Source organism: Oncorhynchus keta, unplaced genomic scaffold (assembly GCF_023373465.1).
Source record: "Oncorhynchus keta strain PuntledgeMale-10-30-2019 unplaced genomic scaffold, Oket_V2 Un_contig_677_pilon_pilon, whole genome shotgun sequence".
Lineage (NCBI taxonomy): Eukaryota > Metazoa > Chordata > Actinopteri > Salmoniformes > Salmonidae > Oncorhynchus > Oncorhynchus keta.
In genome coordinates this window covers 186,458-212,249 of record NW_026289056.1, presented here as the reverse complement: position 1 = coordinate 212,249, position 25,792 = coordinate 186,458, and the positions used below count along the sequence as shown (strand labels likewise).

Below are 25,792 nucleotides of genomic sequence, written 5' to 3'. Positions count from 1 at the left end.
ACCTCACGCCTGCCGTCCCCAGTGCTTTATCATGCGGTTTGTGATGTGAATATCCTCCATGTTTGCTTCAGTGAAAATGTTGCTCACATGGATCCCCCTCTGTCTGTCTCGCTCCACCTCTCAGAGATGATGCAGATGACTTCATAGCAGCCCACCGGTTCTCAGACATGCTGGTGAAGGTGAATCTGGACGAGATAGAGCCCAGGACTAGAGCCTCCTCCCTCGGCCCCAACACCCAGACTGGACCTCTCTCTGGAAGACACTCTGACCATGGAGACGGTAACACTGTACCATTTACCTTGGTTTGCGGTTCTGTGTGGCTCAGTTGGTAGAGCATGGTGCATGCAATGCCAGGGTTGTGGGTTCGATTCCAGGGGCCACCCATAAGTCAAATGGTATCCACACGTCACTAAGTGGTTTTGGATAAAAGACTCTGATAAATAGCATTTAGTAGTATTATTAGTAGTAGTAGTAGTAGTAGTAGTAGTATTTGTGTTAGTAGTATTATTATTAGTATTTTAGCATTATTATTATGGTGGTATTATTAGTAGTAGTGGTAGTATTATTAGTAGGAGTAGTAGTAGTGATAGTACAATTAGTAGCAGTGGTAGTATTATTAGTAGTGGTAGTATTAGTAGTAGTGGAATTATTATTGGCTTGCGAGGTTAACCTGATGTACCACATGGTCTTGATTAACTCTAGTTTATATCATTATGTCCATCAGGCTGGTCTCTGACCTTCACTAGTTGATAGATCAGTGATGTCCATCAGGCTGGTCTCTGTCCTTCACTAGTTGATAGATCAGTGATGTCCATCAGGCTGGTCTCTGTCCTTCACTAGTTGATAGATCAGTGATGTCCATCAGGCTGGTCTCTGTCCTTCACTAGTTGATAGATCAGTGATGTCCATCAGGCTGGTCTCTGTCCTTCACTAGTTGATAGATCAGTGATGTCCATCAGGCTGGTCTCTGTCCTTCACTAGTTGATAGATCAGTGATGTCCATCAGGCTGGTCTCTGTCCTTCACTAGTTGATAGATCAGTGATGTCCATCAGGCTGGTCTCTGTCCTTCACTAGTTGATAGATCAGTGATGTCCATCAGGCTGGTCTCTGTCCTTCACTAGTTGATAGATCAGTGATGTCCATCAGGCTGGTCTCTGTCCTTCACTAGTTGATAGATCAGTGATGTCCATCAGGCTGGTCTCTGTCCTTCACTAGTTGATAGATCAGTGATGTCCATCAGGCTGGTCTCTGTCCTTCACTAGTTGATAGATCAGTGATGTTCATCAGGCTGGTCTCCGTCCTTCACTAGTTGATAGATCAGTGATGTCCATCAGGCTGGTCTCTGTCCTTCACTAGTTGATAGATCAGTGATGTCCATCAGGCTGGTCTCTGTCCTTCACTAGTTGATAGATCAGTGATGTCCATCAGGCTGGTCTCCGTCCTTCACTAGTTGATAGATCAGTGATGTCCATCAGGCTGGTCTCCGTCCTTCACTAGTTGATCAGTGATGTCCATCAGGCTGGTCTCTGTCCTTCACTAGTTGATATATCATTATGTCCATCAGGCTGGTCTCCGTCCTTCACTAGTTGATAGATCAGTGATGTCCATCAGGCTGGTCTCTGTCCTTCACTAGTTGATAGATCAGTGATGTCCATCAGGCTGGTCTCCGTCCTTCACTAGTTGATAGATCAGTGATGTCCATCAGGCTGGTCTCCGTCCTTCACTAGTTGATATATCATTATGTCCATCAGGCTGGTCTCCGTCCTTCACTAGTTGATAGATCAGTGATGTCCATCAGGCTGGTCTCCGTCCTTCACTAGTTGATAGATCAGTGATGTCCATCAGGCTGGTCTCCGTCCTTCACTAGTTGATAGATCAGTGATGTCCATCAGGCTGGTCTCCGTCCTTCACTAGTTGATATATCATTATGTCCATCAGGCTGGTGTGCTATGTTAGCTAACAAACCAACTAAATGAATTTCTCATCTCCCTATCAGATCTCTCTACGGGGCGGCTGGCCTTCACCAACCTGGTTAATAGGGACTTTATGGATCTAAAGGTATCACACTCTCTCAATGTTGTCTCATGTGCTTTTAGAGTGGTCTCCTTGCCCCTGTCCAGACCTTTAGGGTCCAGTATGGGTGGTAGCCTCCTCCTGCCCAGGCCTTTAGGGTACAGTATGGGTGGTAGCCACCTCTCCTTCCCCCTGCCCAGGCCTTTAGGGTACAGTATGGGTGGTAGCCACCTCTCCTTCCCCCTGCCCAGGCCTTTAGGGTACAGTATGGGTGGTAGCCTCCCCCTGTCCAGACCTTTAGGGTCCAGTATGGGTGGTAGCCTCCTTTCCTTCCCCCTGTCCAAACCTTTAGGGTACAGTATGGGTGGTAGCCACCCCCTGTCCAGACCTTTAGGGTACAGTATGGGTGGTAGCCACCCCCTGTCCAAACCTTTAGGGTACAGTATGGGTGGTAGCCTCCCCCTGTCCAGACCTTTAGGGTCCAGTATGGGTGGTAGCCACCTCTCCTTCCCCCTGCCCAGGCCTTTAGGGTACAGTATGGGTGGTAGCCACCTCTCCTTCCTCCTGCCCAGGCCTTTAGGGTACAGTATGGGTGGTAGCCTCCCCCTGTCCAGACCTTTAGGGTCCAGTATGGGTGGTAGCCTCCTTTCCTTCCCCCTGTCCAAACCTTTAGGGTCCAGTATGGGTGGTAGCCTCCCCCTGTCCAGACCTTTAGGGTCCAGTATGGGTGGTAGCCTCCCCTTTAGGGTCCAGTATGGGTGGTAGCCTCCCTTTAGGGTCCAGTATGGGTGGTAGCCTCCCCTTTAGGGTCCAGTATGGGTGGTAGCCTCCCCTTTAGGGTCCAGTATGGGTGGTAGCCTCCCCTTTAGGGTCCAGTATGGGTGGTAGCCTCCCCTTTAGGGTCCAGTATGGGTGGTCGCCTCCCCTTTAGGGTCCAGTATGGGTGGTAGCCTCCCCTTTAGGGTCCAGTATGGGTGGTAGCCTCTCCTTTAGGGTCCAGTATGGGTGGTAGCCTCCCCTTTAGGGTCCAGTATGGGTGGTAGCCTCCCCTTTAGGGTCCAGTATGGGTGGTAGCCTCCCCTTTCGGGTCCAGTATGGGTGTCCCTGTCCAGACCTCCTCCTGTCCAGACCTTTAGAGTCCAGTACATGATACCAGAATGTAGTTGTAATTCTGTCTCTGTGATCCAGGTCCGATCCCTCCCAGGCACCGTGGACGACCAGAGTCTGGCCAGTGACGGAGCCGACAGCGACCGCTTCAGTGGGAGTGTCTCCAGCTTCCTGGCCAATGAGAAGCTCATGTCTGTGGACAGCATGAACAGTGATGTCACAGGTGAGGCCCCACCCCTTTCATAGCACAGCATGAGGCTTATTCAGGAAGATGCAACGTTACTGATCATTCACATAGAACTGGATAGGGTAGAACAGACATGGGGGGGGTTTGTTGTCAAAAGGAATAGGAAATTGGGCCAGCTCTATGCATTTAATTTCTATCTACAACATTAAACGTTCACCTTTCTGAACTCCTCTCTGGTGGGGGTTATAGCTGTGTATTGTGTCTGAACTCCTCTCTGGTGGGGGTTATAGCTGTGTGTTGTGTCTGAACTCCTCTCTGGTGGGGGTTATAGCTGTGTGTTGTGTCTGAACTCCTCTCTGGTGGGGGTTATAGCTGTGTGTTGTGTCTGAACACCTCTCTGGTGGGGGTTATAGCTGTGTGTTGTGTGAACTCCTCTCTGGTGGGGGTTATAGCTGTGTGTTGTGTCTGAACACCTCTCTGGTGGGGGTTATAGCTGTGTGTTGTGTCTGAACACCTCTCTGGTGGGGGTTATAGCTGTGTGTTGTGTCTGAACACCTCTCTGGTGGGGGTTATAGCTGTGTGTTTTCTGAACACCTCTCTGGTGGGGGTTATAGCTGTGTGTTGTGTCTGAACACCTCTCCTCTCTGGTGGGGTTATAGCTGTGTGTTGTGTCTGAACACCTCTCTGGTGGGGGTTATAGCTGTGTATTGTGTCTGAACTCCTCCTCTGGTGGGGGTTATAGCTGTGTATTGTGTCTGAACACCTCTCTGGTGGGGGTTATAGCTGTGTATTGTGTCTGAACACCTCTCTGGTGGGGGTTATAGCTGTGTATTGTGTCTGAACACCTCTCCTCTCTGGTGAGGGTTATAGTTGTGTGTTGTCTGAACTCCTCTCTGGTGGGGGTTATAGCTGTGTGTTGTGTCTGAACTCCTCTCTGGTGGGGGTTATAGCTGTGTGTTGTCTGAACACCTCTCTGGTGGGGGTTATAGCTGTGTGTTGTGTCTGAACACCTCTCTGGTGGGGGTTATAGCTGTGTGTTGTCTGAACTCCTCTCTGGTGGGGGTTATAGCTGTGTGTTGTCTGAACACCTCTCTGGTGGGGGTTATAGCTGTGTGTTGTCTGAACACCTCTCTGGTGGGGTTATAGCTGTGTATTGTCTGAACACCTCTCTGGTGGGGGTTATAGCTGTGTGTTGTGTCTGAACTCCTCTCTGGTGGGGGTTATAGCTGTGTATTGTCTGAACACCTCTCTGGTGGGGGTTATAGCTGTGTGTTGTCTGAACACCTCTCTGGTGGGGTTATAGCTGTGTGTTGTCTGAACTCCTCTCTGGTGGGGGTTATAGCTGTGTGTTGTCTGAACACCTCTCTGGTGGGGGTTATAGCTGTGTGTTGTCTGAACACCTCTCTGGTGGGGGTTATAGCTGTGTGTTGTCTGAACACCTCTCTGGTGGGGGTTATAGCTGTGTGTTGTCTGAACTCCTCTCTGGTGGGGGTTATAGCTGTGTGTTGTCTGAACTCCTCTCTGGTGGGGGTTATAGCTGTGTGTTGTGTCTGAACACCTCTCTGGTGGGGGTTATAGCTGTGTGTTGTCTGAACTCCTCTCTGGTGGGGGTTATAGCTGTGTATTGTCTGAACTCCTCTCTGGTGGGGGTTATAGCTGTGTGTTGTGTCTGAACTCCTCTCCTCTCTGGTGGGGGTTATAGCTGTGTGTTGTGTCTGAAGTCCTCTCCTCTCTGGTGGGGGTTATAGCTGTGTGTTGTCTGAACTCCTCTCTGGTGGGGGTTATAGCTGTGTGTTGTCTGAACACCTCTCTGGTGGGGGTTATAGCTGTGTGTTGTGTCTGAACAGCTGGTGGGGGTTATAGCTGTGTGTTGTCTGAACACCTCTCTGGTGGGGGTTATAGCTGTGTGTTGTGTCTGAACACCTCTCTGGTGGGGGTTATAGCTGTGTATTGTCTGAACTCCTCTCTGGTGAGGGTTATAGCTGTGTATTGTCTGAACTCCTCTCTGGTGGGGGTTATAGCTGTGTGTTGTGTCTGAACTCCTCTCCTCTCTGGTGGGGGTTATAGCTGTGTATTGTGTCTGAACACCTCTCTGGTGGGGGTTATAGCTGTGTATTGTGTCTGAACTCCTCTCTGGTGGGGGTTATAGCTGTGTGTTGTCTGAACTCCTCTCTGGTGGGGGTTATAGCTGTGTATTGTCTGAACTCCTCTCTGGTGGGGGTTATAGCTGTGTGTTGTCTGAACTCCTCTCTGGTGGGGGTTATAGCTGTGTGTTGTCTGAACTCCTCTCTGGTGGGGGTTATAGCTGTGTGTTGTCTGAACACCTCTCTGGTGGGGGTTATAGCTGTGTATTGTCTGAACTCCTCTCTGGTGGGGGTTATAGCTGTGTATTGTGTCTGAACACCTCTCTGGTGGGGGTTATAGCTGTGTGTTGTGTCTGAACACCTCTCTGGTGGGGGTTATAGCTGTGTTGTGTCTGAACACCTCTCTGGTGGGGGTTATAGCTGTGTGTTGTGTCTGAACACCTCTCTGGTGGGGGTTATAGCTGTGTATTGTGTCTGAACACCTCTCTGGTGGGGGTTATAGCTGTGTGTTGTGTCTGAACACCTCCTCTCTGGTGGGGGTTATAGCTGTGTGTTGTGTCTGAACACCTCTCTGGTGAGGGTTATAGCTGTGTGTTGTGTCTGAACACCTCTCTGGTGGGGGTTATAGCTGTGTGTTGTGTCTGAACACCTCTCTGGTGGGGGTTATAGCTGTGTGTTGTGTCTGAACACCTCTCTGGTGGGGGTTATAGCTGTGTGTTGTGTCTGAACACCTCTCTGGTGGGGGTTATAGCTGTGTGTTGTGTCTGAACTCCTCTCTGGTGGGGGTTATAGCTGTGTGTTGTGTCTGAACACCTCTCTGGTGGGGGTTATAGCTGTGTGTTGTCTGAACACCTCTCCTCTCTGGTGGGGGCTGTTATAGCTGTGTGTTGTTGTGTCTGAACACCTCTCTGGTGGGGGTTATAGCTGTGTGTTGTGTCTGAACACCTCTCTGGTGGGGTTATAGCTGTGTGTTGTGTCTGAACACCTCTCTGGTGGGGGTTATAGCTGTGTGTTGTGTCTGAACACCTCTCTGGTGGGGGTTATAGCTGTGTGTTGTGTCTGAACACCTCTCTGGTGGGGTTATAGCTGTGTGTTGTGTCTGAACACCTCTCTGGTGGGGGTTATAGCTGTGTGTTGTCTGAACACCTCTCTGGTGGGGGTTATAGCTGTGTGTTGTGTCTGAACACCTCTCTGGTGGGGGTTATAGCTGTGTGTTGTGTCTGAACACCTCTCTGGTGGGGGTTATAGCTGTGTGTTGTGTCTGAACACCTCTCCTCTCTGGTGGGGGTTATAGTTGTGTGTTGTCTGAACTCCTCTCTGGTGGGGGTTATAGCTGTGTGTTGTGTCTGAACTCCTCTCTGGTGGGGGTTATAGCTGTGTGTTGTCTGAACTCCTCTCTGGTGGGGGGGTTATAGCTGTGTGTTGTGTCTGAACACCTCTCTGGTGGGGGTTATAGCTGTGTGTTGTGTCTGAACACCTCTCTCTCTGGTGGGGGTTATAGCTGTGTGTTGTGTCTGAACTCCTCTCTGGTGGGGGTTATAGCTGTGTGTTGTCTGAACACCTCTCTGGTGGGGGTTATAGCTGTGTGTTGTCTGAACACCTCTCCTCTCTGGTGGGGGTTATAGCTGTGTATTGTGTCTGAACACCTCTCTGGTGGGGGTTATAGCTGTGTGTTGTCTGAACACCTCTCTGGTGGGGGTTATAGCTGTGTGTTGTCTGAACACCTCTCTGGTGGGGGTTATAGCTGTGTATTGTGTCTGAACACCTCTCTGGTGGGGGTTATAGCTGTGTGTTGTGTCTGAACACCTCTCCTCTCTGGTGGGGGTTATAGCTGTGTGTTGTGTCTGAACACCTCTCTGGTGGGGGTTATAGCTGTGTGTTGTGTCTGAACTCCTCTCTGGTGGGGGTTATAGCTGTGTGTTGTGTCTGAACACCTCTCTGGTGGGGGTTATAGCTGTGTGTTGTGTCTGAACACCTCTCTGGTGGGGGTTATAGCTGTGTGTTGTGTCTGAACACCTCTCCTCTCTGGTGGGGGTTATAGCTGTGTGTTGTGTCTGAACACCTCTCTGGTGGGGGTTATAGCTGTGTGTTGTGTCTGAACACCTCTCTGGTGGGGGTTATAGCTGTGTGTTGTGTCTGAACACCTCTCTGGTGGGGGTTATAGCTGTGTGTTGTGTCTGAACACCTCTCTGGTGGGGGTTATAGCTGTGTGTTGTGTCTGAACACCTCTCTGGTGGGGGTTATAGCTGTGTGTTGTGTCTGAACACCTCTCTGGTGGGGGTTATAGCTGTGTGTTGTGTCTGAACACCTCTCTGGTGGGGGTTATAGCTGTGTATTGTGTCTGAACACCTCTCCTCTCTGGTGGGGGTTATAGCTGTGTGTTGTGTCTGAACTCCTCTCTGGTGGGGGTTATAGCTGTGTGTTGTGTCTGAACACCTCTCTGGTGGGGGTTATAGCTGTGTGTTGTGTCTGAACACCTCTCTGGTGGGGGTTATAGCTGTGTGTTGTGTCTGAACACCTCTCTGGTGGGGGTTATAGCTGTGTGTTGTCTGAACACCTCTCTGGTGGGGGTTATAGCTGTGTGTTGTCTGAACTCCTCTCTGGTGGGGGTTATAGCTGTGTGTGTGTCTGAACTCCTCTCTGGTGGGGGTTATAGCTGTGTGTTGTGTCTGAACTCCTCTCTGGTGGGGGTTATAGCTGTGTGTTGTCTGAACTCCTCTCTGGTGGGGGTTATAGCTGTGTATTGTGTCTGAACACCTCCTCTCTGGTGGGGGTTATAGCTGTGTGTTGTGTCTGAACACTTCTCTGGTGGGGGTTATAGCTGTGTGTTGTGTCTGAACACCTCTCTGGTGGGGGTTATAGCTGTGTGTTGTCTGAACACCTCTCTGGTGGGGGTTATAGCTGTGTGTTGTGTCTGAACACCTCCTCTCTGGTGGGGGTTATAGCTGTGTGTTGTGTCTGAACTCTCTCTGGTGGGGGTTATAGCTGTGTGTTGTGTCTGAACACCTCTCTGGTGGGGGTTATAGCTGTGTGTTGTCTGAACACCTCTCTGGTGGGGGTTATAGCTGTGTGTTGTCTGAACACCTCTCTGGTGGGGGTTATAGCTGTGTGTTGTGTCTGAACTCCTCTCTGGTGGGGTTATAGCTGTGTGTTGTCTGAACTCCTCTCTGGTGGGGGTTATAGCTGTGTGTTGTCTGAACTCCTCTCTGGTGGGGGTTATAGCTGTGTGTTGTCTGAACACCTCTCTGATAGCTGTGTGTTGTCTGAACACCTCTCTGGTGGGGGTTATAGCTGTGTGTTGTGTCTGAACACCTCTCTGGTGGGGGTTATAGCTGTGTGTTGTCTGAACACCTCTCTGGTGGGGGTTATAGCTGTGTGTTGTGTCTGAACACCTCTCCTCTCTGGTGGGGGTTATAGCTGTGTGTTGTCTGAACACCTCTCCTCTCTGGTGGGGGTTATAGCTGTGTGTTGTGTCTGAACACCTCTCTGGTGGGGGTTATAGCTGTGTGTTGTGTCTGAACACCTCCTCTCTGGTGGGGGTTATAGCTGTGTGTTGTGTCTGAACACCTCTCTGGTGGGGGTTATAGCTGTGTGTTGTGTCTGAACACCTCTCTGGTGGGGGTTATAGCTGTGTGTTGTGTCTGAACACCTCTCTGGTGGGGGTTATAGCTGTGTGTTGTCTGAACTCCTCTCTGGTGGGGGTTATAGCTGTGTGTTGTCTGAACACCTCTCTGGTGGGGGTTATAGCTGTGTGTTGTGTCTGAACACTCTCTCTGGTGGGGGTTATAGCTGTGTGTTGTGTCTGAACTCCTCTCTGGTGGGGGTTATAGCTGTGTGTTGTGTCTGAACACCTCTCTCTCTGGTGGGGGTTATAGCTGTGTGTTGTGTCTGAACTCCTCTCTGGTGGGGGTTATAGCTGTGTGTTGTCTGAACACCTCTCTGGTGGGGGTTATAGCTGTGTGTTGTGTCTGAACACCTCTCTGGTGGGGGTTATAGCTGTGTGTTGTGTCTGAACACCTCTGGTGGGGGTTATAGCTGTGTGTTGTGTCTGAACACCTCTCTGGTGGGGGTTATAGCTGTGTGTTGTGTCTGAACACCTCTCTGGTGGGGGTTATAGCTGTGTGTTGTGTCTGAACTCCTCTCTGGTGGGGGTTATAGCTGTGTGTTGTCTGAACACCTCTCTGGTGGGGGTTATAGCTGTGTGTTGTGTCTGAACTCCTCTCTGGTGGGGTTATAGCTGTGTGTTGTCTGAACACCTCTCTGGTGGGGGTTATAGCTGTGTGTTGTGTCTGAACACCTCTCTGGTGGGGGTTATAGCTGTGTGTTGTCTGAACACCTCTCTGGTGGGGGTTATAGCTGTGTGTTGTGTCTGAACACCTCTCTGGTGGGGGTTATAGCTGTGTGTTGTCTGAACACCTCTCTGGTGGGGGTTATAGCTGTGTGTTGTGTCTGAACTCCTCTCTGGTGGGGGTTATAGCTGTGTATTGTGTCTGAACTCCTCTCTGGTGGGGGTTATAGCTGTGTGTTGTGTCTGAACACCTCTCTGGTGGGGGTTATAGCTGTGTGTTGTGTCTGAACACCTCTCTGGTGGGGTTATAGTTGTGTGTTGTGTCTGAACTCCTCTCTGGTGGGGGTTATAGCTGTGTGTTGTCTGAACTCCTCTCTGGTGGGGGTTATAGCTGTGTGTTGTGTCTGAACTCCTCTCTGGTGGGGGTTATAGCTGTGTGTTGTGTCTGAACACCTCTCTGGTGGGGGTTATAGCTGTGTTTGTCTGAACACCTCTCCTCTCTGGTGGGGGTTATAGCTGTGTGTTGTGTCTGAACACCTCTCTGGTGGGGGTTATAGCTGTGTGTTGTGTCTGAACTCCTCTCTGGTGGGGTTATAGCTGTGTATTGTCTGAACTCCTCTCTGGTGGGGGTTATAGCTGTGTATTGTGTCTGAACACCTCTCTGGTGGGGTTATAGCTGTGTGTTGTGTCTGAACACCTCTCTGGTGGGGGTTATAGCTGTGTGTTGTCTGAACACCTCTCTGGTGGGGTTATAGCTGTGTATTGTGTCTGAACTCCTCTCTGGTGGGGGTTATAGCTGTGTGTTGTGTCTGAACACCTCCTCTCTGGTGGGGGTTATAGCTGTGTGTTGTCTGAACACCTCTCTGGTGGGGGTTATAGCTGTGTGTTGTCTGAACACCTCTCTGGTGGGGGTTATAGCTGTGTGTTGTGTCTGAACACCTCTCTGGTGGGGGTTATAGCTGTGTGTTGTGTCTGAACACCTCTCTGGTGGGGGTTATAGCTGTGTGTTGTGTCTGAACACCTCTCTGGTGGGGGTTATAGCTGTGTTGTGTCTGAACACCTCTCTGGTGGGGTTATAGCTGTGTGTTGTCTGAACACCTCTCTGCTGGGGGTTATAGCTGTGTGTTGTGTCTGAACTCCTCTCTGGTGGGGGTTATAGCTGTGTGTTGTCTGAACACCTCTCTGGTGGGGGTTATAGCTGTGTGTTGTCTGAACACCTCTCTGGTGGGGGTTATAGCTGTGTGTTGTGTCTGAACACCTCTCTCTCTGGTGGGGGTTATAGCTGTGTGTTGTCTGAACACCTCTCTGGTGGGGGTTATAGCTGTGTGTTGTCTGAACACCTCTCTCTCTGGTGGGGGTTATAGCTGTGTGTTGTCTGAACACCTCTCTGGTGGGGGTTATAGCTGTGTGTTGTGTCTGAACTCCTCTCTGGTGGGGGTTATAGCTGTGTGTTGTGTCTGAACACCTCTCTCTCTGGTGGGGGTTATAGCTGTGTGTTGTCTGAACACCTCTCTGGTGAGGGTTATAGCTGTGTGTGTGTCTGAACACCTCTCTGGTGGGGGTTATAGCTGTGTGTTGTGTCTGAACTCCTCTCTGGGGGGTTATAGCTGTGTGTTGTGTCTGAACTCCTCTCTGGTGGGGGTTATAGCTGTGTGTTGTGTCTGAACTCCTCTCTGGTGGGGTTATAGCTGTGTGTTGTCTGAACACCTCTCTGGTGGGGGTTATAGCTGTGTGTTGTGTCTGAACTCCTCTCTGGTGGGGGTTATAGCTGTGTGTTGTGTCTGAACACCTCTCTGGTGGGGGTTATAGCTGTGTGTTGTGTCTGAACACCTCTCTGGTGGGGTTATAGCTGTGTGTTGTGTCTGAACACCTCTCTGGTGGGGGTTATAGCTGTGTGTTGTGTCTGAACACCTCTCTGGTGGGGGTTATAGCTGTGTGTTGTCTGAACACCTCTCTGGTGGGGTTATAGCTGTGTGTTGTCTGAACACCTCTCTGGTGGGGTTATAGCTGTGTGTTGTCTGAACACCTCTCTGGTGGGGGTTATAGCTGTGTGTTGTCTGAACTCCTCTCCTCTCTGGTGGGGGTTATAGCTGTGTGTTGTGTCTGAACTCCTCTCCTCTCTGGTGGGGGTTATAGCTGTGTGTTGTCTGAACTCCTCTCTGCTGGGGGTTATAGCTGTGTGTTGTGTCTGAACTCCTCTCTGGTGGGGGTTATAGCTGTGTGTTGTGTCTGAACACCTCTCTCTCTGGGGGGTTATAGCTGTGTGTTGTGTCTGAACACCTCTCTGGTGGGGGTTATAGCTGTGTGTTGTGTCTGAACTCCTCTCTGGTGGGGGTTATAGCTGTGTGTTGTGTCTGAACACCTCTCTGGTGGGGGTTATAGCTGTGTGTTGTGTCTGAACTCCTCTCTGGTGGGGGTTATAGCTGTGTGTTGTGTCTGAACACCTCTCTGGTGGGGGTTATAGCTGTGTGTTGTCTGAACACCTCTCTGGTGGGGGTTATAGCTGTGTGTTGTGTCTGAACTCCTCTCTGGTGGGGGTTATAGCTGTGTGTTGTGTCTGAACACCTCTCTGGTGGGGGTTATAGCTGTGTGTTGTCTGAACACCTCTCTGGTGGGGGTTATAGCTGTGTGTTGTCTGAACACCTCTCTGGTGGGGGTTATAGCTGTGTGTTGTCTGAACACCTCTCTGGTGGGGGTTATAGCTGTGTGTTGTCTGAACACCTCTCTGGTGGGGTTATAGCTGTGTGTTGTCTGAACACCTCTCTGGTGGGGGTTATAGCTGTGTGTTGTCTCACCTCTCTGGTGGGGGTTATAGCTGTGTGTTGTGTCTGAACACCTCTCTGGTGGGGGTTATAGCTGTGTGTTGTGTCTGAACTCCTCTCTAGTGGGGTTATAGCTGTGTGTTGTGTCTGAACACCTCTCTGGTGGGGGTTATAGCTGTGTGTTGTGTCTGAACACCTCTCTGGTGGGGGTTATAGCTGTGTGTTGTGTCTGAACACCTCTCTGGTGGGGGTTATAGCTGTGATTGTGTCTGAACACCTCTCTGGTGGGGGTTATAGCTGTGTGTTGTTTGTCGTTCTATTGATTATTGATCTGTTTGATCCCCAGATGACGATGTTGACGTGAACGACCTGCAGGATGAAGATCTGGACCTGTACTTAAACCAGCTGGTGAACCCTGCCATGCAGAGAGGACGGGTGGAGGGACAGGAGATACCTGATGCTGTAAGGCAACCTCTCTCTCTCTCTCCCTGCTTTCTCCTCTCTCTCTCTCTTCCTGCTTTCTCCTCTCTCTCTCTCTTCCTGCTTTCTCCCCCTCTTCTCTCTCTCTCTCCCTGCTTTCTCCCCCTCTTCTCTCTCTCTCTCCCTCTTTCTCCCCCTCCTCTCTCTCTCTCTCTCTCCCTGCTTTCTCCCCCTCTCCTCTCTCTCTCTCCCTGCTTTCTCCCCCTCTCCTCTCTCTCTCTCTCCCTGCTTTCTCCCCCTCTCCTCTCTCTCTCTCTCCCTGCTTTCTCCCCCTCTCCTCTCTCTCTCTCTTCCTGCTTTCTCCCCCTCTCCTCTCTCTCTCTCTCTTCCTGCTTTCTCCCCCTCTCCTCTCTCTCTCTCTCTTCCTGCTTTCTCCCCCTCTCCTCTCTCTCTCTCTCTTCCTGCTTTCTCCCCCTCTCTCTCTCTCTCTCCTCTCCTCTTCCTGCTTTCTCCCCCTCTCCTCTCCTCTCTCTCTCCCTGCTTTCTCCCCCTCTCTCTCCTCTCTCTCTCTTCCTGCTTTCTCCCTCTCCCCTCTCTCTCTCTCTCTCTCTCTTCCTGCTTTCTCCCCCTCTCTCTTCCTGCTTTCTCCTATTTCTCTCTCTCTTTGTTTAATGCTCTTCTCTTCTCTCTCTCTCTCTCTCTCTCTCTCTCTCTCTCTCTTCCTGCTTTCTTCCCCCCTCTCTCTTCCTGCTTTCTCCCCCTCTCTCTCTCTCTCTCTCTTCCTGCTTTCTCCCCCCGTCTCCTCTCTGTTATTTATCTCTCTGTTTCTTCATTAATCTTCCTTGTATTGATTTTCAGGACCAGCCAGCCAACCAAAACTATTCATCTCAGCCCGGTTCTACAGAACCACAGAAGAACAGATACCAGTTCCTGGATGACTATGACCAGGTGGATACAACTCCTCCATGGCAGTCGGGCAGACTGTGTCTCCCACTGTGTCTCCCACTGTGTCTCCCACTGTGTCTCCCACTGTGTCTCCCACTGTGTCTCCCACTGTGTCTCCCACTGTGTCTCCCACTGTGTCTCCCACTGTGTCTCCCATTTAGCATCGACTAATCAGCCGGTTACAGACGGACAGGCAAGCGGACTGTGTCTCCCATTTAGCATCGACTAATCGGCCGGTTACAGACGGACAGGCAAGCGGACTGTGTCTCCCATTTAGCATCGACTAATCAGCCGGTTACAGACGGACAGGCAAGCGGACTGTGTCTCCCATTTAGCATCGACTAATCGGCCGGTTACAGACGGACAGGCAAGCGGACTGTGTCTCCCATTTAGCATCGACTAATCACAGACCAGGTTACATCGACGGACAGGCAAGCTGTGTTCCCATTTAGCATCGACTAATCAGCCGGTTACAGACGGACAAAGCAAGCGGACTGTGTCTCCCATTTAGCATCGACTAATCAGCCGGTTACAGACGGGTTTCAGTCAATATCAAAGAAGATCATTAAATGTTAGCTGCATTTATGGTTGAATCATCAGCCTGCTTTGTTTAATGCCAGTGGCTCATTGGTCTCTGGCTCGGTTGGCTCAGTCCTGGTTGGCTCCGTCTCTGGCTCGGGGGGCCTGGTTGGCTCCTGGGAGGTGAACTCCGGCTCGGGGGCCTGGCCTGGTTTGGCTCTCTGGCTCTCTGGCTCGGGGGCCAAATTGGCTCCGGCTCTGGTTGGCTGGCTCGGGGGGCCTGGTTGGCTCCGGGGGTTGGCCTGGTTGGCTCCCTGGTTGGCTCTGCCTGGTTGGCTGGGGGTTGGCTCTGGCCTGGTTGGCTGGGCTTGGTTGGCTCCGTCTTCTATTTTGTTGGCTATTTGAATGTAGTGGAAAACACTGGTATATTGAAACCTTATTTATGAAGACTAAGAGTTAGCTCTGTCAGCCTATGGATCTGGTTCACAACTAGTATTCTTTATTCATCTTCCGGTACAAACTAAACAGGATATTAGTATTGTATTTCAGCCTGGTTTCACTAAGATTGGATTGTTTGTCCTGTCCTGAGGGTTTCCAGATGCCTGACGTGCGCCTGGCTGCTACAGGAATGGACTCGTGTCCCGGCAGTGATGAGGAGGAGGACACCGAGGATGAGCTGGAGGCAGCTAGGAGACACACTTCTACCAGACACAGACTCCTGCTGTCCAGCACCTCCCGACAGCTGGTATGACAATGTCTCTGTCTGTTTCTCCATCTCACTGCTTCTGGTTGACCTGGGTGGTTTTCAGTAGAAAACACCAAAGCTGAACAACGTTACAAAACAGAACGTACGAATCATTTTCAACCAAAACCAGTGTTTTTATAAGTTGATGTAGCGTTTGGTTTTCAAAATGTTTTCTCCCAAATAGTCCCACTGAACACAGCCCTGTTTTAGCCTGTCGGACCAGAGGTCATTATGTGTGTCTGGGTTAGGTGGGGGAGAGCAACCGTCCCAGCTTCAGACCTGGGCTGGAGGGAGGCAGCTCTGACGAAGAAGTTTACTCTGGTCGTAACCCTCTACCTGGGTTAGAACACAGATACTCTGCCGAGGGCCAAGTCATCAACAATGTAACAGGTAACAAAAATAGAATGTGTTGGTCCCTGTGTTAATGAAATAAAAGCTCCCAGGAATGTTCCATATGCACAATAAGCTTATTTCTCTCTTAATTCTGTGCACAAATTTGTTTACATCCCTGTTAGTGAGCATCTCTCCTTTGCCAAGATAATCCATCCACCTGGACAGGTGTGGCATATCAACAAGCTGATTAAACATCATGACCATTACACAGGTGCACCTTGTGCTGGGGACAATAAAAGGCCACTCTAAAATGTGCAGTTTTCTCACCCAACACAATGCCACAGATCTCTCAAATTTTGAGGAAGGTTACAATTGGCTGACTGCAGAAATCTTCACGAGCTGTTGCCGGAAAATTGAAAGTTAATTTCTTTATTTTAAGCGGCATCTAATGCCATTTTAGAGAATTTGACTGTACGTCCAAGTTGCCTCATAACCTCAGACGGCGTGTATGGCGTTGTGTGGGTGAGCGGTTTGCGGTTTGCTGATGTCAACGTTGTGAACAGAGTGCCCCATGGTGGGGTTATGGTATGGGCAGGCAGAAGCTACGGACAACGAACACCAATTGCGTTTTATCGATGGCAATTTGAATGAACAGAGATACTGTGATGAGATCCTGAGGTACGTTGTCGTGCCAGTCATCCTCCTCCATCACCTCATGTTTCAGCATAATGAATGAACAGAGATACTGAGGCTGTTCATCCTCCTCCATCACCTCATGTTTCAGCATAATGAATGAACAGAGATCCTGAGGCTGTTCATCCTCCTCCATCACCTCATGTTTCAGCATAATGAATGAACAGAGATACCGTGATGAGATCCTGAGGCTGTTCATCCTCCTCCATCACCTCATGTTTCAGCATAATGAATGAACAGAGATACCGTGATGAGATCCTGAGGCCGTTCATCCTCCTCCATCACCTCATGTTTCAGCATAATGAATGAACAGAGATCCTGAGGCTGTTCATCCTCCTCCATCACCTCATGTTTCAGCATAATGAATGAACAGAGATACCGTGATGAGATCCTGAGGCTGTTCATCCTCCTCCATCACCTCATGTTTCAGCATAATGAATGAACAGAGATACCGTGATGAGATCCTGAGGCTGTTCATCCTCCTCCATCACCTCATGTTTCAGCATAATGAATGAACAGAGATACCGTGATGAGATCCTGAGGTCTGTTGTCGTGCCAGTCATCCTCCTCCATCACCTCATGTTTCAGCATAATGAATGAACAGAGATACCGTGATGAGATCCTGAGGCTGTTCATCCTCCTCCATCACCTCATGTTTCAGCATAATGAATGAACAGAGATCCTGAGGCTGTTCATCCTCCATCACCTCATGTTTCAGCATAATGAATGAACAGAGATACCGTGATGAGATCCTGAGGCTGTTCATCCTCCTCCATCACCTCATGTTTCAGCATAATGAATGAACAGAGATCCTGAGGCTGTTCATCCTCCTCCATCACCTCATGTTTCAGCATAATGAATGAACAGAGATACCGTGATGAGATCCTGAGGCTGTTCATCCTCCTCCATCACCTCATGTTTCAGCATAATGAATGAACAGAGATACCGTGATGAGATCCTGAGGTCTGTTCATCCTCCTCCATCACCTCATGTTTCAGCATAATGAATGAACAGAGATACCTGATGAGATCCTGAGGCTGTTCATCCTCCTCCATCACCTCATGTTTCAGCATAATGAATGAACAGAGATACCGTGATGAGATCCTGAGGCTGTTCATCCTCCTCCATCACCTCATGTTTCAGCATAATGAATGAACAGAGATACCGTGATGAGATCCTGAGGCTGTTCATCCTCCTCCATCACCTCATGTTTCAGCATGATGAATGAACAGAGATACCGTGATGAGATCCTGAGGCTGTTCATCCTCCTCCATCACCTCATGTTTCAGCATAATGAATGAACAGAGATACCGTGATGAGATCCTGAGGCTGTTCATCCTCCTCCATCACCTCATGTTTCAGCATAATGAATGAACAGAGATACCGTGATGAGATCCTGAGGCTGTTCATCCTCCTCCATCACCTCATGTTTCAGCATAATGAATGAACAGAGATACCGTGATGAGATCCTGAGGCTGTTCATCCTCCTCCATCACCTCATGTTTCAGCATAATGAATGAACAGAGATACCGTGATGAGATCCTGAGGTCTGTTCATCCTCCTCCATCACCTCATGTTTCAGCATAATGAATGAACAGAGATACTGATGAGATCCTGAGGCTGTTCATCCTCCTCCATCACCTCATGTTTCAGCATAATGAATGAACAGAGATACCGTGATGAGATCCTGAGGCTGTTCATCCTCCTCCATCACCTCATGTTTCAGCATAATGAATGAACAGAGATACCGTGATGAGATCCTGAGGTCTGTTGTCGTGCCAGTCATCCTCCTCCATCACCTCATGTTTCAGCATAATGAATGAACAGAGATACCGTGATGAGATCCTGAGGCTGTTCATCCTCCTCCATCACCTCATGTTTCAGCATAATGAATGAACAGAGATACCGTGATGAGATCCTGAGGTCTGTTGTTCATCCTCCTCCATCACCTCATGTTTCAGCATAATGAATGAACAGAGATACCGTGATGAGATCCTGAGGCTGTTCATCCTCCTCCATCACCTCATGTTTCAGCATAATGAATGAACAGAGATACCGTGATGAGATCCTGAGGTCTGTTCATCCTCCTCCATCACCTCATGTTTCAGCATAATGAATGAACAGAGATACCGTGATGAGATCCTGAGGCTGTTCATCCTCCTCCATCACCTCATGTTTCAGCATAATGAATGAACAGAGATCCTGAGGCTGTTCATCCTCCTCCATCACCTCATGTTTCAGCATAATGAATGAACAGAGATACCGTGATGAGATCCTGAGGCTGTTCATCCTCCTCCATCACCTCATGTTTCAGCATAATGAATGAACAGAGATACCGTGATGAGATCCTGAGGCCGTTCATCCTCCTCCATCACCTCATGTTTCAGCATGATAATGCACGGCCCCATGTCTCAAGGATCTGTACATAGTTCCTGGAAGCTGAAAATGTCCCAGTTCTTCCATGGTGTGGATACTCACCAGACATGTCACCCATTGTTGTTTGGGATGTTCTGTATCGACGTGTACGACAGCGTGTTCCAGTTCCCGCCAAAATATCCACCGACTTCGCACAGCCGTTGAAGATGAATGGGACAATATTCCACAGGCCACAATCAGCAGCCCGGTCGGTCAGCAGCCCGGTCGGTCAGCAGCCCGGTCGGTCAGCAGCCCGGTCGGTCAGCAGCCCGGTCGGTCAGCAGCCCGGTCGGTCAGCAGCCCGGTCGGTCAGCAGCCCGGTCGGTCAGCAGCCCGGTCGGTCAGCAGCCCTATGTGAAGGAGACGTCTCACTGCATGAGGGGGTCCCACCAGATACTGACTGGTTTCCTGGTCCACGCCCCTACGTTTCTTATTTTTAAGGTGTCTGAACAACAGATTAGATTAGCGCCTCATTAATTTATTTAAATTGACTGATTTCCTTATATGAACGTGCTGACCTCTGAGTGGATGTTGGTAACCGGTCATCTGTCCTTCGCCAGGAGGAGGAGGAGATGGGAGCAGTGGGAGTGAGGAGGGAGGGAACGATGGCGTGTCCACTCTACCCTCCTCCTCCTCGGCCCAGACCACCTACGATGTGCTGCGGGGGCTGGGGATCCTGGGGGCCAGCGTGCCGGGAGAGAATGCCCAGGACCCTCACTCTCTACTGGGGCTGAGCCGGGGCAGCCTGATGGGGGACCGTGTGGGGCCGGTGGGGACTGGAGAGACCAGCGCTGGGCCCCAGAGGATGTCCCCTGTCAACTGGAGTATGGCCTTAGACAGACAGGAGGCGCTGGTGAGTCTTCTGTTGGCCCTTTTCCATTACAACACCAGTATGGCCTTAGACAGACAGGAGGCGCTGGTGAGTCTTCTGTTGGCCCTTTTCCATTACAACACCAGTATGGCCTTAGACAGACAGGAGGCGCTGGTGAGTCTTCTGTTGGCCCTTTTCCATTACAACACCAGTATGGCCTTAGACAGACAGGAGGCGCTGGTGAGTCTTCTGTTGGCCCTTTTCCATTACAACACCAGTATGGCCTTAGACAGACAGGAGGCGCTGGTGAGTCTTCTGTTGGCCCTTTTCCATTACAACACCAGTATGGCCTTAGACAGACAGGAGGCGCTGGTGAGTCTTCTGTTGGCCCTTTTCCATTACAACACCAGTATGGCCTTAGACAGACAGGAGGCGCAGGTGAGTCTTCTGTTGGCCCTTTTCCATTACAACACCAGTATGGCCTTAGACAGACAGGAGGCGCTGTATGGCCTGAGTCTTCTGTTGGCCCTTTTCCATTACAACACCAGTATGGCCTTAGACAGACAGGAGGCGCTGGTGAGTCTTCTGTTGGCCCTTTTCCATTACAACACCAGTATGGCCTTAGACAGACAGGAGGCGCTGGTGAGTCTTCTGTTGGCCCTTTTCCATTACAACACCAGTATGGCCTTAGACAGACAGGAGGCGCTGGTGAGTCTTCTGTTGGCCCTTTTCCATTACAACACCAGTATGGCCTTAGACAGACAGGAGGCGCTGGTGAGTCTTCTGTTAGCCCTTTTCCATTACAACACCAGTATGGCCTTAGACAGACAGGAGGCGCTGGTGAGTCTTCTGTTAGCCCTTTTCCATTACAACACCAGTATGGCCTTAGACAGACAGGAGGCGCTGGTGAGTCTTCTGTTGGCCCTTTTCCATTACAACACCAGTATGGCCTTAGACAGACAGGAGGCGCAGGTGAGTCTTCTGTTGGCCCTTTTCCATTACAACACCAGTATGGCCTTAGACAGACAGGAGGCGCTGGTGAGTCTTCTGTTGGCCCTTTTCCATTACAACACCAGTATGGCCTTAGACAGACAGGAGGCGCTGGTGAGTCTTCTGTTGGCCCTTTTCCATTACAACACCAGTATGGCCTTAGACAGACAGGAGGCGCTGGTGAGTCTTCTGTTGGTCCTTTTCCATTACAACACCAGTATGGCCTTAGACAGACAGGAGGCGCTGGTGAGTCTTCTGTTCGTCCTTTTCCATTACAACACCAGTATGGCCTTAGACAGACAGGAGGCGCTGGTGAGTCTTCTGTTGGTCCTTTTCCATTACAACACCAGTATGGCCTTAGACAGACAGGAGGCGCTGGTGAGTCTTCTGTTGGCCCTTTTCCATTACAACACCAGTATGGCCTTAGACAGACAGGAGGCGCTGGTGAGTCTTCTGTTGGCCCCTTTCCATTACAACACCAGTATGGCCTTAGACAGACAGGAGGCGCTGGTGAGTCTTCTGTTGGCCCTTTTCCATTACAACACCAGTATGGCCTTAGACAGACAGGAGGCGCAGGTGAGTCTTCTGTTGGCCCTTTTCCATTACAACACCAGTATGGCCTTAGACAGACAGGAGGCGCTGGTGAGTCTTCTGTTGGCCCTTTTCCATTACAACACCAGTATGGCCTTAGACAGACAGGAGGCGCTGGTGAGTCTTCTGTTGGCCCTTTTCCATTACAACACCAGTATGGCCTTAGACAGACAGGAGGTGCTGGTGAGTCTTCTGTTGGCCCTTTTCCATTACAACACCAGTATGGCCTTAGACAGACAGGAGGCGCTGGTGAGTCTTCTGTTGGCCCTTTTCCATTACAACACCAGTATGGCCTTAGACAGACAGGAGGCGCTGGTGAGTCTTCTGTTGGCCCTTTTCCATTACAACACCGGTGTGGACTGAGACTGTGTACGTGCCAGGAGTTGTACCTAAGAGGCCAGGAGTTCCTCCAGGTCAGGTCAGGTCAAGCTGTCAGGAAAAACTCCTGGCTGCCCACTACTCTATGTTCTGTGCTATTTACCGGATGTATTACGGTCACCTGAACTGATATTGTTACAACAGACACTTGGATAATCTTGTCCCCCCATTCATGTGTGTGTGTGTGTGTGTGTGTGTGTGTGTGTGTGTGTGTGGTTTGGTTCTGCAGGATGCCATGGACAGTACAGAGTCTATGGTGGCAGGGGAGGGTCAGGGTGTCTTGGATTCTATATATCTGAGGGCTGGTGCTGGACACTGGAGACCCCAGGACATGACCTCTCACCTCCAGACCACACAGAGCAGCTTCCACCTCTCTCAGGTACACTGACAAACCAATACATCTAGGACATGCTGCCCCTCGGGGTTAACCAATATATTTAGGACATGCTGCCCCTCGGGGTTAACCAATACATTTAGGACATACTGCCCCTTGGGGTTAACCAATACATTTAGGACATGCTGCCCCTCGGGGTTAACCAATACATTTAGGACATGATGCCCCTCGGGGTTAACCAATACATTTAGGACATGCTGCCCCTCGGGGTTAACCAATATATTTAGGACATGATGCCCCTCGGGGTTAACCAATACATTTAGGGCATGATGCCCCTCGGGGTTAACCAATACATTTAGGACAAGCTGCCCCTCGGGGTTAAAGGACATGCTGCCCCTCGGGGTTAACCAATACATTTAGGACATGCTGCCCCTTGGGGTTAAACATTTTAAGAATCCCAACATCTCCTAGTTAAAGGTAAAGGTACACCATTTTACGGTGTTAGTGAGTTTTCTCCTTCTGTACCAGGTGCTTCCTTCGCTTAGTGATGAGGAGGAGGGGAGGGGGAGGCCTGCTGCCCTGGGGCCAAGAGGAGGTCCATGTGGGGACTCCTCTGCACCTCCTGGTCCTCCTGGCCTGTCAGACACGAGTCGGGGAGAGAAGGATCTCCTCTACACCTCTCTGGAAGCGAAGTACCTCTCTCAGAGCTTCCAACAGGAGGACTCCTCTCACTCTGACAGCGACTGGAACCACTGTCCGGATAACCTGGACTTCCAACCGGGTAAGTCCCAAACAGCTCCCTGTGTAGTGTCTCCGGTCCAAACGGCTCTCTGTGTAGTGTTTCAGGTACTAACGGCTCTGTGTAGTGTTTCAGGTACTAACGGCTCCCTGTGTAGTGTTTCAGGTACAAACGGCTCTGTGTAGTGTTTCAGGTACAAACGGCTCTGTGTAGTGTTTCAGGTACAAACGGCTCTGTGTAGTGTTTCAGGTACTAACGGCTCTGTGTAGTGTTTCAGGTACAAACGGCTCCCTGTGTAGTGTTTCAGGTACTAACGGCTCCCTGTGTAGTGTTTCAGGTACTAACGGCTCCCTGTGTAGTGTTTCAGGTACTAACGGCTCTGTGTAGTGTTTCAGGTACTAACGGCTCTGTGTAGTGTTTCAGGTACTAACGGCTCCCTGTGTAGTGTTTCAGGTACAAACGGCTCTGTGTCGTGTTTCAGGTACTAACGGCTCTGTGTAGTGTTTCAGGTACTAACGGCTCCCTGTGTAGTGTTTCAGGTACTAACGGCTCTGTGTAGTGTTTCAGGTACTAACGGCTCTGTGTAGTGTTTCAGGTACAAACGGCTCCCTGTGTAGTGTTTCAGGTACTAACGGCTCCCTGTGTAGTGTTTCAGGTACTAACGGCTCTGTGTAGTGTTTCCGGTACTAACGGCTCCCCGTGTCGTGTTTCAGGTACAAACGGCTCCCCGTGTCGTGTTTCAGGTACTAACGGCTCCCCGTGTCGTGTTTCAGGTACTAACGGCTCCCTGTGTAGTGTTTCAGGTACTAACGGCTCCCCGTGTCGTGTTTCAGGTACTAACGGCTCCCTGTGTCGTGTTTCAGGTACTAACGGCTCTGTGTAGTGTTTCAGGTACAAACGGCTCTGTGTAGTGTTTCAGGTACTAACGGCTCTGTGTAGTGTTTCAGGTACTAACGGCTCTGTGTAGTGTTTCAGGTACTAACGGCTCTGTGTAGTGTTTCAGGTACAAACGGCTCCCTGTGTAGTGTTTCAGGTACAAACGGCTCCCCGTGTCGTGTTTCAGGTACAAACGGCTCCCCGTGTCGTGTTTCAGGTACAAACGGCTCCCCGTGTCGTGTTTCAGGTACTAACGGCTCCCCGTGTCGTGTTTCAGGTACTAACGGCTCCCCGTGTCGTGTTTCAGGTACTAACGGCTCCCCGTGTCGTGTTTCAGGTACTAACGGCTCCCAGTGTCGTGTTTCAGGTACTAACGGCTCCCCGTGTCGTGTTTCAGGTACTAACGGCTCCCCAGGTACAAACGGCTCCCCGTGTTTCGTGTTTCAGGTACAAACGGCTCCCCGTGTCGTGTTTCAGGTACTAACGGCTCCCCGTGTCGTGTTTCAGGTACAAACGGCTCCCCGTGTCGTGTTTCAGGTACTAACGGCTCCCCGTGTCGTGTTTCAGGTACAAACGGCTCCCCGTGTCGTGTTTCAGGTACAAACGGCTCCCCGTGTAGTGTTTCAGGTACAAACGGCTCCCCGTGTCGTGTTTCAGGTACAAACGGCTCCCCGTGTCAGGTCCCCCCGTGCGGGTGGACCCCGGGTGGACCCCCCCCCCCCGGGGTGGACCCCGTCAGTTTCCCCCTCATCTTAATGACTTGAAAACAATTATCTGATTTTTTTTTTTTTATTGTTAATTACTTAACAGCTGTACCAAGTTGTCCAGCTGTAGTAAATCCTCACTGGTACCCTGGTTTATAGATCAGGGTCTCCATCAGGTCTGTGTGGTTCATTGCCCTCCCTGTGTGTCTGTGTTCCAGCCTCTCACAGTGTGGTCTACCAGAACGAGGAGGGGAAATGGGTGACTGATCTGGCGTACTACTCGTCCTTTGAGAAGGAGGTGGATGGACACCAGCTGTCGGAAGTAGCAGACCAGTTCCAGGCTGAGGACTTCGTTCCAGGCAGTAAGTAGAGGGGCTATTGTCAAACTGTTCTTTTAGCTGTACGTGGAAATAGGGATTTGTGTATTGTTATTCTGGTTCTAACGAGGGGTTGGTGTTCCGCACCGTAACGTCGGTACCAAAGATCCATTATTTAAACAGCTTGTTTGGATCCTGAATGCTGATTGAACGAAACAGCGTTCCAAACCGTGCTCTATTGGCCGTTAAGTTCCATCTGAGAATGATCACTGGGCCTCGTCAGAATATCATGTTGCTGTGCCTCGTCAGAATATCATGTTGCTGGGCCTCGTCAGAATATCATGTTGCTGTGCCTCGTCAGAATATCATGTTGCTGTGCCTCGTCAGAATATCATGTTGCTGGGCCTCGTCAGAATATCATGTTGCTGGGCCTCGTCAGAATATCATGTTGCTGGGCCTCGTCAGAATATCATGTTGCTGGGCCTCGTCAGAATATCATGTTGCTGGGCCTCGTCAGAATATCATGTTGCTGGGCCTCGTCAGAATATCATGTTGCTGGGCCTCGTCAGAATATCATGTTGCTGGGCCTCGTCAGAATATCATGTTGCTGGGCCTCGTCAGAATATCATGTTGCTGGGCCTCGTCAGAATATCATGTTGCTGGGCCTCGTCAGAATATCATGTTGCTGGGCCTCGTCAGAATATCATGTTGCTGGGCCTCGTCAGAATATCATGTTGCTGGGCCTGGGCCTCGTCAGAATATCATGTTGCTGGGCCTCGTCAGAATATCATGTTGCTGGGCCTCGTCAGAATATCATGTTGCTGGGCCTCGTCAGAATATCATGTTGCTGGGCCTCGTCAGAATATCATGTTGCTGGGCCTCGTCAGAATATCATGTTGCTGGGCCTCATGTTGCTGGGCCTCAGAATATCATGTTGCTGGGCCTCGTCAGAATATCATGTTGCTGGGCCTCGTCAGAATATCATGTTGCTGGGCCTCGTCAGAATATCATGTTGCTGGGCCTCGTCAGAATATCATGTTGCTGGGCCTCGTCAGAATATCATGTTGCTGGGCCTCGTCAGAATATCATGTTGCTGGGCCTCGTCAGAATATCATGTTGCTGGGCCTCGTCAGAATATCATGTTGCTGGGCCTCGTCAGAATATCATGTTGCTGGGCCTCGTCAGAATATCATGTTGCTGGGCCTCGTCAGAATATCATGTTGCTGGGCCTCGTCAGAATATCATGTTGCTGGGCCTCGTCAGAATATCATGTTGCTGGGCCTCGTCAGAATATCATGTTGCTGGGCCTCGTCAGAATATCATGTTGCTGGGCCTCGTCAGAATATCATGTTGCTGGGCCTCGTCAGAATATCATGTTGCTGGGCCTCGTCAGAATATCATGTTGCTGGGCCTCGTCAGAATATCATGTTGCTGGGCCTCGTCAGAATATCATGTTGCTGGGCCTCGTCAGAATATCATGTTGCTGGGCCTCGTCAGAATATCATGTTGCTGGGCCTCGTCAGAATATCATGTTGCTGGG

At 50.4% G+C, this 25,792-nt stretch overlaps 1 protein-coding gene across 1 annotated transcript in view; it reads left to right on the top strand.

Moving 5' to 3' along the window:
- Positions 1-124: 124 nt before the first annotated feature.
- LOC118381276 (centrosomal protein of 192 kDa-like) overlaps positions 125-25,792 on the top strand; it is a gene marked incomplete at its 5' end in the record, with an annotated part of 102,791 nt that continues 77,123 nt past the window's right edge. Inside the window, 11 exon segments of the mRNA XM_052511407.1 lie at positions 125-279; positions 1,998-2,059; positions 3,203-3,344; positions 12,789-12,904; positions 13,721-13,810; positions 14,916-15,071; positions 15,320-15,461; positions 19,073-19,365; positions 21,512-21,661; positions 22,145-22,397; positions 24,154-24,297. Coding sequence (XP_052367367.1) covers positions 125-279; positions 1,998-2,059; positions 3,203-3,344; positions 12,789-12,904; positions 13,721-13,810; positions 14,916-15,071; positions 15,320-15,461; positions 19,073-19,365; positions 21,512-21,661; positions 22,145-22,397; positions 24,154-24,297 — 1,703 coding nt within the window.